This window comes from Apus apus, chromosome 5 (genome assembly GCF_020740795.1).
Source record: "Apus apus isolate bApuApu2 chromosome 5, bApuApu2.pri.cur, whole genome shotgun sequence".
Taxonomy (NCBI): Eukaryota; Metazoa; Chordata; class Aves; order Apodiformes; family Apodidae; genus Apus; species Apus apus.
In genome coordinates this window covers 34923037-34939899 of record NC_067286.1, presented here as the reverse complement: position 1 = coordinate 34939899, position 16863 = coordinate 34923037, and the positions used below count along the sequence as shown (strand labels likewise).

The following is a 16863-nucleotide window of genomic DNA, read 5'->3' as shown; positions in this document are numbered from 1 at the left end:
AAAATCCACATTCTAAAGCCTCATCCTCATATTTGGGAGTGGTTAAAGAAAATAGGTTTATGTGGGGAAGGTAGAATAACAGACATTCTACTTTTTACAGATATAAGGGATTTTTTTATTTAAGACTTTTCCTCAAGGTCAGTTTTACACATGCTCAGAATTTTTTTAAAGGTTTGATTTTTAAGAAACTCTTTTAACATAAAAAATTCTGTTTTCACCTCTTAGTAAAATGCTGAATAGATAAAAATTAATCATATTAATTGGTTTCAAGAAATGGTGGTACATTAAGTTCTTCTGAAAGCTACAATGAACCAAACTCTACCCATAATACATGAACACACTGTGAAAGAATCACTACCACACACACACACCCCCCAATGTTAGTTAACTATTTGTTGATTATACAGGGAAAAACCTCCATCCTGTCCTAACTAACCTACTTTACCATTTAAAAAGCACATCTTATTACTCTTTGACTTCTCCCATAAAATAAGGTTAAGACTTAAGATTTCTGGAACCAAAATTAGTCTCATTCTCTTTTCAATTTCTTTTTCAGGAAGAAAACAAAGGTAACAAGGAGGTGATGCAACCTTTAAGATACAGAAACATGGAGAGAAAGCAAAGGAGTATGAAGTTTAGATGCAACCACTCATCTTACAATTAGATCTGAGAAAACAGGGCTATTTATGAAGGCAAAATTCTCTACTTTAAATGAGTCTTTTTTCTGTCATTCTAAGTAAACAATAAAAAATGACTGATTTTCATGGAGTGGGATCAAGCTGTTTTGTCCCTGACAAAGAATTCTGGTATTTCCATGCTTTGAACAGTTCTAGTACTACTCATCTTTGAAGAAAAGGATTGAAATTTGATTTAGTGGCAAAGAGAGAGGTATGGTACAAGTGGTATAATTTGTGTCACTTTCATTAAAGCCACCCCCATGCAGAAAAGTTATAAATCTGTAAAAAGTCACAGTCCCCAAATGGACAAACACAGACGTAGGACAGGGAAAATCAGATCACCTGCAATAGGATAAAGGGCACAGCAGTAAAAAAGTATCAGATTAAGACAGATCAGAGAGACCTGGAGAACAAGCATCTATGATTCTACCTATACAAGTGCGTCTTTAAAAGTTTGAGTTTATGCTGTTTCAGTATAGAAGTTTGCATAGTTAATGTGCATCCAGAACTTTAAGCTTACCCAGCATTAAAGAGCAACAAATAATATTTACTTATGCATACTGTCACAAAATCTCATTTATTTTTCTGTAACACACTTTTATTTTCAAACATTTCTTTATACCCATGCACCTAAAGTTCTATCAAAAATGTCATCTTAAACTGGTAACAAAGCATCTGTCATTCATATATAGGCGTCAGTGCAAGTAACATTCCAAATGCAAAGAATACTTTCTCATATTATTTTTCTAACCTTTCAGCTATGGTCTGAATTAAGACTTTAAAAAGCCCATTCCCAATTCTCTTTTCTCTTACTCCTCTCTTTTGCATCATACTCTTCATAAATCCTTAACTAATTTTGATCGATTACAGATCTTGCATACAATTCCCATTCTTCTATATTGGTCTTTTCCCCTGTTAATCTTTTCCCTTAGAAATAAAATGGGCCTGAGCTAAAATGGCTTACTTGCTTTTGTATCAGTTGCCAGGTCCTTTCATACAACATTTAGTGAACATACAAGTATTGTACCTTTTCTTTTATCACAAATAACATGAAAGATGTAGATAAATGAGATAGCAGACAATTGCATTAGGGAATAAGCCTAAGGCAAAAGTGCCAAACACTCTTAAACTCTAAATGACCAACTAAACTTTTGTAGCTTTGTTTAAAAATTCAGTGACAGTATTAAGTGTTATCTAGGAAACAAGGACTGGAAGGGAGGAAAGACTAATAAGAATATATTTCCTGAAGTACGTGATAGGTGTAAATTTAGCAAATTTATAATCTGAAAAAAATTACAATAAAATTAATTATAAGCTATTATATGCATATACAAGGTAAATCATGAGCATGGCTGAGCGATAATTTTTCTAGTAAAATTCTAAGGCTACTTTTCATAATACATTATTCCTAACAGAATAGACAACAGAATTTGACAGTACTTTGAAAAATATTATCAGTCATTTTATGTTCCACTTCACTTTACAATAAACAGAAGAAGTTTTTCTTATTATAAAACCAAATGTTATGAAGAACAAAAGTTGTGAAGACTGTAATAGATTTCATTACAGCTCTAGTGCCTGATAACTGCCCAAGAAATAAGCAATGGAATAATCTCTTTTAAATAAACTGAAGTAGCTAAGCATAATGCCAGTGGTTAGTTTATTTAGTAAAGCAAAATATGCAAGAAAACAACTGGGATCCTGTATTGATTTCTTCACAAAATGTTCCTTGCTTCCTTCTGTTACATTTGTGAAGTGTCTGAGAAGTTTTTGAAAATATTTAGAGGAAGCAAGTATGTTCCTCTGTAATGACAATATAACCAGTTCCTTCAGTAGCCCAAATAACGACTTTAAGATTGCTCAGTACTAAAAAATAGACACATTTTTCAGAGAATACTGTTCCTTTCCATTGCATAGATGATGTGTTCAAGACAAAACTCACACAATCACCAATTTTATTCAGGATATGATCTGACATTACAGCCAACCCAATGTAGAGGTAAGCTTTCTACTGAAAGTGAGACTTTTGTCCTCCATGTGGTCATGGCATCCACACTGCAAGTTCCCTGCACACACAAAAAAAGCAGAACCTTTCTGCTGGATCACTCAGATGCAGCCACACCATCTCACTGGAGCTTCCACAAGGGAAAAAACAAGTAGAGACTTGTGGTTTGGAAGAGTCAGTTAGAAGGCGGAAGGAAAGATCAACCTTTTGGCAGCAACTCACTATTAGATCAGATTATCTGTAGCACTAAATTACACCCTCAGGAGCTTAACCAGGAACTGTGTGGTGCTAGTTCTTTTTTAATGTACTACTTTATACATAAATCTTATCTCCATGAAAATTAATAGGAGCCTGGCAATCAATTCAAGTCAGACAGAATTTTTCTTTTGTACACTAGTGGCATGCAAGTAACAAATGATGCAGACACGTAGGTGGTTAGGTTTAAATAATAAAATAAAGCTCCAGGTACTGATTATTATACTGAGAGGTAACATTCACTCTCTCTAAACTAAAAGCTCATATACAAAAGCATGTACAGCCATAAACCATCAGCTTTTCAGAGGATTCTATGTACAGCAGGAGTATACCAATATTCTTGATCTCATGAGGCAAGTGCCAGGAGCTTCTTGCAGCAAATGAGAGTCAAGTTAAATAAATGTACTTCAGACAGCTCATTTTAGAGAAGGAACTTAAGGACAGACAGGAGATAGCAATGCCTCCCTAAGGACTTGTTACAGAATCACAGAATGTTAGGGATTGAAAGACATCCATGGAGATCATCAAGTCCAACCCCCCCTGCCAGAGTAGGACCAAATCCACGCACTCAGAAATGCATCCAGATGGGTCTTGAAATTCTCCAGAGAAGGAGACTCCAAAATGTCTCTGGGGAGCTTGTTCCAGTGCTCTGAAACCCTTACAGTAAAGAAGTTCTTCCTCATGTTAAGGAGGACTCAAACTTGAGCACATTACCCCTCATCCTATCACAGGGCACAAGTGAAAAGAGGTTGTCCCTGCCTTCTTGATGCCCAGCCCTCATATATTTATACACATTAATTAGATCCCCCCTCAGTCTTCTCCTCTCCAGACTAGAAAGCCCCAGGTCTCTCAGCCTTTCCTCATAAAACAGAGGTGTTCCAGTCCCTTAATCATCCTCGTAGCCCTTCATTGGATTCTCTCAAGTAAATCCCTGTCCTTCTTGAACTGGGGAGCCCAAAACTGGACACAATACTCTAGGTGAGGTCTCACTAGGGCAGAGTAGAGGGGGAGGAGAACCTCCCTCGATCTGCTGGACACATTCTTCTTAATGCATCCCAGGATACCACTGGCCTTCTTGGCCACAAGGGCACATTGCTGTCCCATGGATAACATCTTGTCCACCAGGACTCCAAAGACCTTCTCCACTGGGATACTTTTTAGCAGATCACCTCCTAACCTGTACTGGTGCATGCTGTTATTCCTTCCCAGGTGAAGGAATCTGCACTTGCCCTTGTCGAATCTCATTAGGTTCCTCTCTGCCCAGTCTGTCCAAATCTCACTGAACAGCTGAAGAGCCTTCAGGTGCATCAGCCAATCCTCCCAGTTTCGTATCATCAGCAAACTTGCTGAGAATACACTCTGTCCCATCATCAAGGTCATTGATAAAGATGCTGAACAGGACTGGACTCAGTACTGATCCTTGAGGGACTCCGCTAGCTACAGCTCTTCAGCTGAACTTTGCACCATTGATCACTACCTTCTGGGCTCTGTTATTTAGCCAGTTCTTAATCCATCTCACTGTCCACTCTTCTATCCCACATTTCCTGAGTTAGTCCATTCTTGGAGTGAAATAGCCTGGGTAAGCAACTAGGGCCCACACCATCTCAAAATTGAGGCTTCCACAGCCCCTGTGATTTCAACGCTACCCATGGCTAAGCACGCTTATGGTCTAGAAGCACTTGTAGTGGATGGACCTACAAGATAAAGGATGTAGCCATGGCCTAAGAGGCCCACTTCAAATGTAGCCTGAGGACCACTAGTTAATCAGCCCTTATGTGAAGTTTTAGCTTTTATTATTGTCCACAGTTGAACATAGTTATGGTACCATTTCTCTCCTGTGGTTCAAAGTTAACCATGAAAGAGTTTTTCAACTAAGTAACTCTATTACCTGATCTCATAATTAATTTTTTCAGGTATTTATTTCAATAATAAATCATTAATTTACTATAACCAAACTGGAAAGAAACTGCAATGTATAAATTTAATAATGCATATTAATCCCATAAAATATAGAAATTCTATCTTATATTCTCAAGCCAACAGTGAGCATTTATAAACTTCATCAGTGAATATTACTCTTAAAAAAAACTAGGAACACAGAGGACAAACATCTTTAACTGCATGGCATAAAATCAATTGTAAGTATATTCTTATATACACATATATACATGAGGACTGAAGCTTGTAATATTTTAAAATACATAGTGATATTTAAATTTTTGTGTTAATGCTTAGTAAGTTTTATATATAATTGGCCATATAAGTAAAGTAAAACTAAATAAAAATCAATGCTTACATGCATAAGCTAAGCAGCTTTTTTATTTTTCTTTTTTTTTTTCTTTTTTTTCCCTTTTTTTAAAAATAGCTCAGGTTTGCTGCTAGATGGAGTGTTTTTCTCTCATTATTAAAGCCTCTGCTATATCTTCTAAATGAAAGAAAGCTGATCTACTTATAGATCAACAGAAGGCATGTGAAAAAGGCTTGCTAACAATACTTCTTTTCCATGTAAGTGAGAGCAACTGGTATCCCATCTGGAAAAGCACACTACTCCGATACAGAAAACTCTCACCACTGGCAAAATTTATTATATTAATTTGTAATGGTGGATTTAGGGAAATGTACTAAACTAATGCTCATTTACTTGCATAATTATGTGTTTTCTACATAAAATGACAGGCTTTTACCTTGCCAATACTAGAAGACAAGACAAGGTGGGTGTACAAGTATGCCAGCGCTGATGAATGTCAAGCTAAGTTAAAGATTTGCTTCTTGCATTAACATCTGTACAATGCACCATCTAATGCATTACACTTTAGACTCTTAAATCTGTTATTTTAAATATTTTCATTGCACTTTAGCTTTGATCATTAATCTAAGAGGCAAAAAGTTAAACTGTATCTTATCTTCTTTGCCACTTGATATGTTAAGCAGCCTTCATACCTTAAATCCACTTTAATAAGGCATGCAATTATTAAAGCATTACAGAATGGCCCCAGAGCACACAAGCTCCATTAATTTTGCTTACATCTAATTATGGCTGCCTGAGGCAGGTGAGAAATTGACTCTGATAAGATCTTTCTTTTACCTGTAGCCAAAAAAATAAAAATAAAAAAAATATCTCAGAGAGGTTTTCTATCTAATTGCTATCTACAAATATTTATGGTATTTGCTCCTTCAATGAATAGCACACAGAGCACTCTTTGTGCACTAACTAGTGCATTTTATGTTTTTTTAAGACTGTAGAATACAAAAGACAAGCTTATCTTGCATCAGGCCTTAGACAGGTCATCAGTGATGGCTACTTGTGAAATAGTTTTATCTATTATTTAAATAATGTATTTTATTTGAAGAGTAATTTTGATGTGAAAAAGCATGTTACGCATTCTTTGTTGGCTTTTATTTTTTCTTCATGTCAGCATAAGGAATTAAAGCATTCTATTTTATGGAAAAATGACAAGTACTTTGCATGTACAAAGGGGTTTTTTTCCAATTTTAAAAAAAGAAGTGCTTTATAGTAGAAAACCATACAGAAAATTCAGGAAAACACTATTAAATTATATTGTTTGTTACCTGTAAGTGAATGAGAGTATGAACATGGTATTTCTAATCATTCTAATCCCACTAGCAGCCCTAGCAGACTCTAGAGAGCAATAGTAATAATGTAAAAACTAGTTACAAACTATACCAGCTGAAGAGGAACAAATAAATAATTTTAAAAAGGAATTAACTAAAACAAAAAGCCATGGAATTAATCCAATCTGAAGGGATTATAATTCAATACTTGGCTAATATTTCAGGAGAAATTACTTTGTTATAAAGCATTCTTTAAGGAAGACAGACATTTAATGTGAAAGTTGCCCAGATAAACTAGCCATCAGACTAACTGCAAGGTTATTCACACCATTTTTTAAATGTACATCTTTAGCCACAGACACTCTTATCTTATACTGGGCATTCTTAGTACAATGGACCACAAATCTATAGTCAACCTGGAGAGAAAAGGTCATTTGCTCTCATGTTATGCTTAAAACTACATTTGATACTCTCAAATGAAAAACTGCTTCTTAGGGTTACAGAGCACATCATTCAATAAGCCTTCCTATAAAACTTCCCTTGGCCTTATCTTTACATTCCAACAATAAACAAACAGGTTATCTTTCATATTGATTAGCTTCATTATACAATCTCATTTTACATATTTGACAATGAAAATATGTTGATTTTCTGGTATACTAAACCACTAGATAGTAAATACCATTCTTTTGAAGGCAATGAGGAACTATCTGTTTGCTACATGTTTTACAAACTCAAAGACAGTTGTTACACAAAATGTTTTGGCCTCATGTAATTACATCTTGTTTGATGTTAATTTGTTGTATTTCCATTAAAACTTCCATGGTTGTTTTATAACATTGTCTAGCCACCAGTCTGCATCATCTATAAATGACAATACTGTGAACCACTGAATTATGCATGCATCTTTACTGAAAATCAAAAACAAACTAGAGTAAAAAAATTACAAAAGAAACGTAATTACTATGATAGTAAGAATTATTTTCCAGCTTTTCCATGCTTCTTCTAAGAAAGAATTGCATACAGAAAAATTAAATATTCAGAAAACTTGACTGTTATTCAGTCATATAATTTTTAATAATTTTCTTCATATTAACATTTCTTATCCTAAAATATAGAACATTTTTGTTTTTCTCGGTTATGTTGTGGATTTGTCCATGGTAAGTTTCAGTAGACAATATTACTCAAAATCTGAACACTTACCAAAAGCTGCCACTTTTATGATTATGGCTTGAATGTTAGATGATATCATTTCTTTAAGCAATATTTCCTGGTTCCGACGCCAAAGGTAAGCTAAAGGCTGAAGATTAAGCCTTCTGCATCTTAAAAACAAACAAAAAAGTGCATAAAGCCAAGCATTATGCTTTCACACAGCATGAATCATGTAAAATTAAAGGTAATTAGTTTCTCTCATATCCTAGCTTTAAATTTGCATAGGAACATAAGTAAAACCATGAGAAAATGCATTCCCAAACCTTCAAGGATGCAAAGCAATCAATACCTTAGGGAGTGACCACTTTTTATGAGTTTAGCTAAGGCAGGAGTTACAACTCTGTGACAAATGTGGGACACATCACTGGTACAATATGCTGAATTTGTTAAACTCCAGAAACCTGAGATTTGGATCAACACCCAAGGAAAGGAATCATTCAGGAAAATGTATACAGCTTGTGTTACAAAATACAACTTGTAAATGTAATTATTTCTTTTGATAAATAACATATTTCAACAGTGCTCGATACACAGCATTTGATTGTTGATCAGAGAATCACTAATTTGCATGATTGATAGGTAGCCCTTCTGCAAATTGTCAAGTACCATCAGCTGGTGATTAAATGTGCAATGCCTAGTTCCTGACAAACGTAAAAACATTTAAATTTGGGACTAGCTCAGAGCATTCAAAAATTACATTTATTTGTCAATTATCATTGTTTACCTAATGAATGGGCTTTCTCTCATATATCGGCTTTCTCCCATGTCTTAAAACAGACCCACTAGTATTAGTGTCAAGAATTTGGTTAAATGGAAGTTCAATGTTGACAATTAAATCCATAGTTAGCACCCATGTAATTCAATTGGTTTTGTTATTACTTTCTTAAATTTTAACAGAGCACTAAGTTGTGAAATTAACAGAAGTATTTACCAACCCTGAATGCAAAATGGTTCATTTAGATGCCTAACTTTAGCTAACAAATTAGTTGAATCCAAGCAAACAGGATGGTTTATGTGAAACAACTTCATTGTAACGGGTAAATCTACAGATCAATGTAAATTTTTTTTTTTACCACTGAGCAACCCTGGAATTAATCATGTCTGTGTGAAATATGGTGACGTCCTGTCAATCTTTTGATTGCGGTAAAAGATCTGAAACCCACAATCAACAAAGGTAATCTTTTCTAAAATATCTAGTAACATAATTAGGCAGTCATTAAAAATGTTTAAAGTGTAACGGGAAAAAAAAAAAAAAAGCTATTTCTGACTGCAATTTAACTATGTAAAGTGTAAAGAAAACACCCATGCTGTATAACTTGTTGATGTGCATCAAGCTGGCACAGCATTAACATCACCGTTCTTACAGTTCATAAAGTATTCCAGGTATTTGCTTTTATCGTCAACAAATAACTAATGAACTAACTAAATTCTAATTAATTTTTAACAGAAGGTGGTTTTGCATTTCATCAGACATATATAGTGAATACTTTTTTCCAGACCTCAATCATCTTGGCCTACATAACACACATGACTCCCATGACATAATCCTTTTTTTAATTAAGACTCTTAAAAGTATCACAATCTATCTAGACTTAAAAAGTGCACAGTAGAAATGACAAATCAAATCTCCTACTTCATGATAACAGATTTTAGATCTTAAGAAAGTAAGGGTATATATGCACATAAAGATTTTCTTGCATTTAATTCCTGATAACAAGTCATGGGATGCTCCTCTATATTAAAGCTCTGCTGAAAAATAAGATACCTGACCACAGCACTGAAGCCACTGGAACTGAGTAAGCTTTCTGTTGAAACTAAAGTTCTGAATCTAGTCAATTATGTTGATATCAAAACTCTAAAGTATTTTCAACAGATCCATGGAAGAGATCTGAAGAGCAATCAAAAAATGAGTATGCTCTCTAATGAACTTTTACTAACGAACACATGATTCTAAGGGGGAAACAAAACAGGGAAATAATATACTTATTTCAACAGATTGCATTTATTGGGTAACATAGAACATGACAAATATAGCATCTGTGTCTTCTCCAGAATGTGAGCTAGAAAGCAAACAAGCAAAGCACTTTACAGAATACGTATATTAATAAAGATAAATATTTTCTTACACATCTTCAACTCGAACTCTCTGGTAGTCAGAAAGAATTGCTCCCACAGATACACCCTCCACTCCTTCTTTGTCCTGAAAAAAAGACATGGAATACTAATGATAGCACTATATGCTGGCCTAAGCAATAGAGATTCAGTACCTCTACTAGCAGACTTAACCAAGAATAAATCCCTGTGCCCAGCACGTGGAACTGAACGGGCAGGAACGCAGATCTTCCATAGAAGAGAGCAGCACAGCTGACCTACTATGTGGTTATTACTCTAACACAGTAATCTACTCAAGTATCACTCTACAGAAAAAATAACCAGAGTAACTGAAAAGTACTAGATTTAACACCATATCCTAAGTTTTCCTGACATTCTGAAAATTACTTTCATCTCTTCATTGTAACTAAGGTGTTAGCTATCCTACCTACAAATAAATATCAGCAACATAAAATCACAATGATCAATTAAACTGTCAGCATTTGTCACAATATGAAGCACCAGAGGGTGTGAGATTACTCTTTTTATCCTAACATCAGAACAAGAAAACTTGCGGGCAACTTACTCAACGTCCCCTTTTCAAAATTCTGCTATAAGGTTTTCCATGACATTTTCTATGTTTCATTTCAATTACCTAAGCCAATAGTACTTGATTTGTTTTCTTGCAAACACACTGAGAATGTAATATTTGAAAATCCACATACATATAATATTTCATGAGCTCTTGCATTTTTAAGTTGCTTGAGTCCTAATCAACATACTGAATTTACTTTCTTCTCCTAAAATTTGCTCCAGCTAGACTTCAGTTAATGTTGTTTTCCTCTTTTAACAAAAGCTGATCATAACCACACAGCATGATCCACCTTCTGGTTAAACAGCAAAATTGTGAAACACAGAAACATACAGAATCACAGAATCATCATGGTTGGAAAGGACCTCCGAGATCACTGAGTCCAACCATCAAAACACACAAAAAACCCCAAACACAACCAACCACACACACTCCACCAAAAAACACCGAAAAAAAACCACCCTCAACTTTGGCCACTAGAGCATGCCCTGAAGTGTCACATCTACACATTTCTTGAATACCTCCAAGTATGGTGACTCAACCACCTCCCCAGACCACTCTTTTAGCATATAAATTCTTCCAAATATCCAATCTAAACCTCCTCTGCTGCAACTTCAGACCATTTCCTCTGGTCCTATCGTTATTTACTTCAGAGACGAGGCCAACACCCACCTCCCTACAACCTCCTTTCTGGTAGTTGTAGAGGGCAGCAAGGTCTCCCCTCAGTTTCCTCCAAAATAAACATCCCCAGTTCCCTCAGCCACTCCTTGTATGACTTGTTCTCAAGACCCTTAACCAGCTTGATAGCTCTCCTCTGGACACACTCCAGCACCTCAATGTCCTTCCCGTAGTGAGTGGCCCAGAAATGAACACGGTACTCCAGGCGCAGCCTCACCAGCATCAAGTACAGGGGCATGATCACCTCTCCTGCTGGCTATTCCTGATGCAGGCCAGGAGGCAGCTGGCCTTCTTGGCCACCTGGGCACACTGCTGGCTCACGTTAAGCTGTCTGTCAAACGGCATCCCCAGGTCCTCTTCTCCTGGGCAGCTCTCCAGCCACTCTTCCCCAAGCCTGTAGCATTGTCTGGGGTTGTTGTGACCAAGATGTAGGATCCGGAACACGCCCTTATTGAACCTCATATAACTGGCCCTGGCCCATCAATCCAGCCTGTCCAGTTTCCTCTGTAAAGCCTTCCTACTCTCAGGTAGATCAACACTCCCACCCAATTTCCTTTCCAGTGAAGGGGCATCCACAACTTCTCAGGGCAACCTGTTCCAGTGTCTCCACCTTCATAGTAAAGAATGTGCTCCTAATACCTAATCTAAATCTATCGTCTTTCAGCTTAAAACCATCACCTCTCATCCTATCCTACATGCCCTTATAAAAAGCCCCTCCCCAGCTTTCCTGTAGCCCCTTCAGGTACTGGAAGGCCACTGTAAGGTCTCCTGGAGCCTTCTTTTCTCCACACTGAACAAACCTAACACTCTCAGCCTGTTTTCATAGGAGAGGTACCCCAGCCCTCTGATCACCTTTGTGACCCTCCTCTGGACTCACTCCAACAGCTCCATGTCCTTCTTATGCTGGGGGCTCGAGAATTGGAAACAGTACTCCAGGTGGGGTCTGATGTTTGCAGCATTTTACCACATAATTTGCAATTACACACCTAGACATGCATGTAAAAATCAAATCAGTCTTTGCCATAGTACTGAATGTAAAATTACTGAATGTAAAATTAATAAAATTATGTGGAAGATGTTTTACTCATAATTATATTGTAAGAAAGAAATCCTTGGTTTATGTCAATCTCAAATTGTCTTTCCTCAGTCTAGTCTTTAACTTGCACCTTGTATCTGCCCAACAAAATTCCTAAGTTGTTCAATTTATATACTTCTACATGTCATTAATGGATTTATAATTTAATATGCCAAATCACAGAGGATTCAGGTTGATGCTTCTCACATATCCAGAACTAATAGCACTGATAAAAATTTATTTTAGCTTATCTGTCACTTGTTCATTATTCACTGCCAGTGTTACCATTATCATTACTATTACCCAGCCAATACTACTTCTGCTTCTCTTTGAGCTTTCCATGCAACATTTCAAAGCTCTTTTCAGAATAAATATAAATCACATACTTGCCAGCTTACTCAACTCATCCATCTAGAATTAAATTTCTTGAAATGTTAACACAGTTATGTAAGTAGAGTTTTCTTTCAATAAATTTGACAACATGATTCATGATGCCTTTATGGATCCTCAAGTACTTATAAAAATTTTTCCCCATATTCCTTTGTACCATGCAGTTTTGATAAGCAATTTACCTGTACTGCTACAATTGCACTTAAGTTGCTTTCTTCCAAGTTCCATTTAGAAACATTATAAAGCTAAGTCACATAACAGTCTTGAAAAACATGAGAGCTAAGTATTGTTTGTTTGTATTTTTATGTAAAAAGAATAACACAATTTCTACAAAATCTTCTCCATTACAATGTTCAAACATCATCCAATATATCCAGAAACATTAGCCATATTTCTGCTTACATGAACAATTAATCAAAGTTGGTAATCATGAAGTGGTCCATGCACAAATTGTGACAACACAAACCAATATTATTAAACAATCAGTATGTTAAATATTAGCTGTCCATGTTTCCAAGTCACCACACATCTTTCTCTGTGAAGGAATGAAGCAGCCTATATCCCTTTCTGCTCAATACACACTAATATATTTGTAATGGAATCACAGAATCAGAATGGCTGAGGCTTCTCACTTTTGCAAACAAACTTAGGACTCCTGCTGTGAAGTACATCCAGACTATCAGAGATTAGGAAACATATAGTCAGAAAAGCAAGTGCCTTTACAGGGAGAGAAGTATTCAACTACAGAAAGGAACAGGGGATTACAAAATCCAAAAAACACTTCAGAAGAGCATCTTCATTTATGTGATCATAAGGCAGACTGGGGACTCAGGGCCAGTGGCAAGGGAAGAGTAAAGCAGATTTAGCCTAAGATCCAGGAAAAAACAATAACAGAAACACAACCACAAAGAATTTCTACAATCACTGCTGTAGCCTCCCACTGTCAGAGAAAGTGAATGTTCAAAGGCTTTTTCATTAGTACTTCTTCATGCAAGGTAGAATAAAAATACAAATTATATACTACGTCCAATACATCAAGTACTGTGTGATGTATATGGGCATACATACTGGCATTACAGCCACATTAGAAATCTATTCAAAAACAGTAAGTATTTATTATTTCATGGAAAATACTAGGTTCAATGATGACACTAAAAACAAGCAAAATCTGAGAAAAGGGCAAAACAAAGAATTCAGACTTTCTACGTTTTGAGAGTATCAGAATTACTTTGCTTTCACTAAATTAACAGCAGGTGAACACAGTAGCGTATCCTACTAAACAGTGCTGACTCTAATACAATCTTTTTTCAGATTCCATCAAGACATAAAATAATTTTTCCTTATGAAGATTCACGTGCAAAAGAAAGTCACTAACTGATAGATTATCATAGATGATTCTATGATAAATGCCTTGAAATGGGAGAACTCGTTAATATACTTACATACGATAAAATGGAATCAATTCAGTCCCCCTTTTCTGTACAGTTCAACAAATCAAGATTGGAGTGGCAAAAGTCAAGAAATCAGATTTGCAGGGAAGAAGGATGGAGTATGAGGTGGAACAGAAAAAAAAAAAAATAGCCTAACCTTTAAAATTCCTAAACTGGTCTAAGTTTACATACAGCCTTGCCAGACAGTGTATCAGCTCAGCACTTGAAGCACTAAAAGAGTACTGCCTGAAAACTAGTTCTTCCCTGGATTCTCTGTTCAGTACTGAATCAGCTATAGGGCATTTTGCAAAGAGACAGGATTTTGTTTTGTTCAGAGCCAATTGTGGTTAGCAGAGAATCGATGCCAGAATTAATGGTGCCAGGCCTCAGGTACTACACATTTTAATGTGGAATCTGATCAGATTTGATATTATGAAAAGCACATTCACAAAACTGCAGTCTCAGCATGGGTAGAGCAGGCTGACAACTGCAGGCTAAATATCAGGGATCTGCACTCAACTCAAAAGCCAAGGAAGCAAATACAGGAAAATTCTGTGATAGATAGACAGATAGATAGACAGATAGACAGATAGACAGATAGATAGATAGATGGATGTTATCATACAAAAAGTAACAGATCAGAAAAATGTTCAAGGAAAGTTAATATGAGAGGATGTTTTGTAGGGCTTTATTGTTTTTTTGGGTTCATTTTTTGGGGGGGTTTGTTTGGTTTTGGGTTTTTTTGTACTATTAATTAAAGATATTATTGAAACTATACTAATACATTTCTAGTGTAATAGGTTAGTTTAAAGCAAATTAAATTGCTTATCTGAAATATCTGGATAGTATAGAAAGCACTTAGCACAGTACACTCTGTCATCAAGGACTACATTAGAAATACACAACACATGTAAAAACAAATGCTAAACATATATGTATACAAATGGTAACAACTTTTCCCCCCCCCCTTGTGACTTATTAATACCTATTTTGCACCTTCAAAGCTACCCAAATTACTCATTTTAAAAAGCAGGTATAAAAATAAAATTTTAAAAAGCATGTAAACAACACAGATTTTTTACCAGCAGTTTACAGTCTTTTTACATACATAAGAATTATTATCTATGCTTTAACTGTAAGTGAAATGACATCATTATTATATGTCTTGTGATAAGCATTAATTTATTTCTATTCTTAACATTCATGAAGAATAATCTTAATGAACAATTGTGTTAGAACAGCAAATCAACCTTGGCAACTGTAACTATACTAAAATGTACAATTTCTGTTTAAAGCACCATAGTTTTGAAGCTATATATGTATAATTTAACCATTAAATGAGTAACACAATTCAAAATTGCTGTTCTCCATGTATCAAAAATTACTTTTAACTGTATTTTCCAACAGAAAAAAATAAGAAAAATTAAAAGTTTGTGAAAGTCCCAATACAGTACCATGAGCATGCTTACTGTTATCCTGTCTTTTGGTGGCTCTGTAATACCCATTCACAGTTAATAGTTGAAGTAAAATATAAACACAAATGTGAGAGTAATTTATCCTAGCACAGTATAATTTCAATTTTGCTTTTTTTTTTTTTTTTTTTTTTTTTTTAAATTTCAGTGATGGAAATTCAATTAAGGATAGTGACAGTAATTTGAGGAAATGTCTACACATGTATTGTGGCATACAATGCTGGAAGAAGTATTCTACTATTAAGTAAAATAGTCATTGCAGTGGTCTTAGTACAGAGGTTTTCTTTAATTTCACATTTTAATGTCTCTACCTGACCCTCTCAGAGTTCAGCAAAAAGAAAATTAGTGCTAATGCTTTCAATTTAATTAGAATATTACATGCACTGTAATTATTAGTGGGAAATGTTACATTAGTGAATGTAAAAGTTAGCTGTAAATTACCTCGGAGTTATTATCAATTTCCCAAGTTACTGCTCCTTAAGATAACCCTCTCCCTATGCTCTTTCCGGTAATTTTTCTTTGCCTGATAAACATGATGATTAAACAGCACACAGTGCAAACCTTTGATACTTTTTAAATTAAATCCATGCCCAGCCTAAGGGCTGTGTCTGATTTCAACCAAATGTGTCAGTTAATCAGATAAAAAATTATCAGCGACTCAAAGAAACAGCAGCCTTAGGCTTCATCAGTGCCAGAGAAAGCTGAACAAAGTGAGACGTACAGACAATATCACATTATGAGTAAAGGTTACTGCTAAGCATATCACTGCACAGAACTATTCACCACCTTAATAATGTCTATCTTAAATGGAATATTGCATCCAACAGACAAAATAATACCAAAGAAAGAAAAGAAAGTGCTAGACCTCTGTCTATATGTCTGCTCACGTGTATTGCAAGAAAATTTGAACTCTCCCATTCAGAAAAATGCTGAGTATCCCATAAAATTTACTGTTTAGAACAGAGCTATGTAAGAAACTGAAGTATAGTTGAAGAATAGTTCAACCAGTTTTCATTTTTAACAATTGCTTCACAGCTTTGCCACTATAGAGTTCATTTTATGACCAACATACAAAATAGATTATTTCTAAGTGAAAATATTTTTCCAATTAATATCCTCCTTGAAGCTTGCATGAGTAACCAGAAAACTGTTACACATGCTTAAAGTAAAGCTTAAGGTCATTTTTTTCCTAATCATGATCATAAGTAATTTGCAAAACTTCAAACTAAAACACCACATACTTGCATGTGTGTGATTGACAATATATACATTAGTAACATGACTTCCAGACTTCTGCAATTATTTGAGTGGAAAATTCTTAAATACGAGTTTTGTCTTATAATTTGTTAAGCATTTTAACATCACTGATTATACAGATTTCAAACAGAGTATGTGATTTTTCTAAGCTTTGAT

The 16863-nt window shown here is 35.3% G+C and overlaps 1 protein-coding gene across 4 annotated transcripts in view; it reads right to left on the bottom strand.

Moving 5' to 3' along the window:
* The window catches only part of DPH6 (diphthamine biosynthesis 6), a 196786-nt gene that overhangs the window by 141828 nt on the left and 38095 nt on the right, over positions 1 to 16863 (bottom strand). For 3 of the 4 annotated variants that reach the window (XM_051621258.1, XM_051621262.1, XM_051621261.1), the window contains exons 4-5: positions 9849 to 9922; positions 7714 to 7832 (exon numbers count right to left, since the gene is read on the bottom strand). In XM_051621258.1, coding sequence (XP_051477218.1) covers positions 7714 to 7832; positions 9849 to 9922 — 193 coding nt within the window. The remainder of the gene's footprint in view (positions 1 to 7713; positions 7833 to 9848; positions 9923 to 16863) is intronic. The other variant, XM_051621263.1, reaches the window with a different exon arrangement.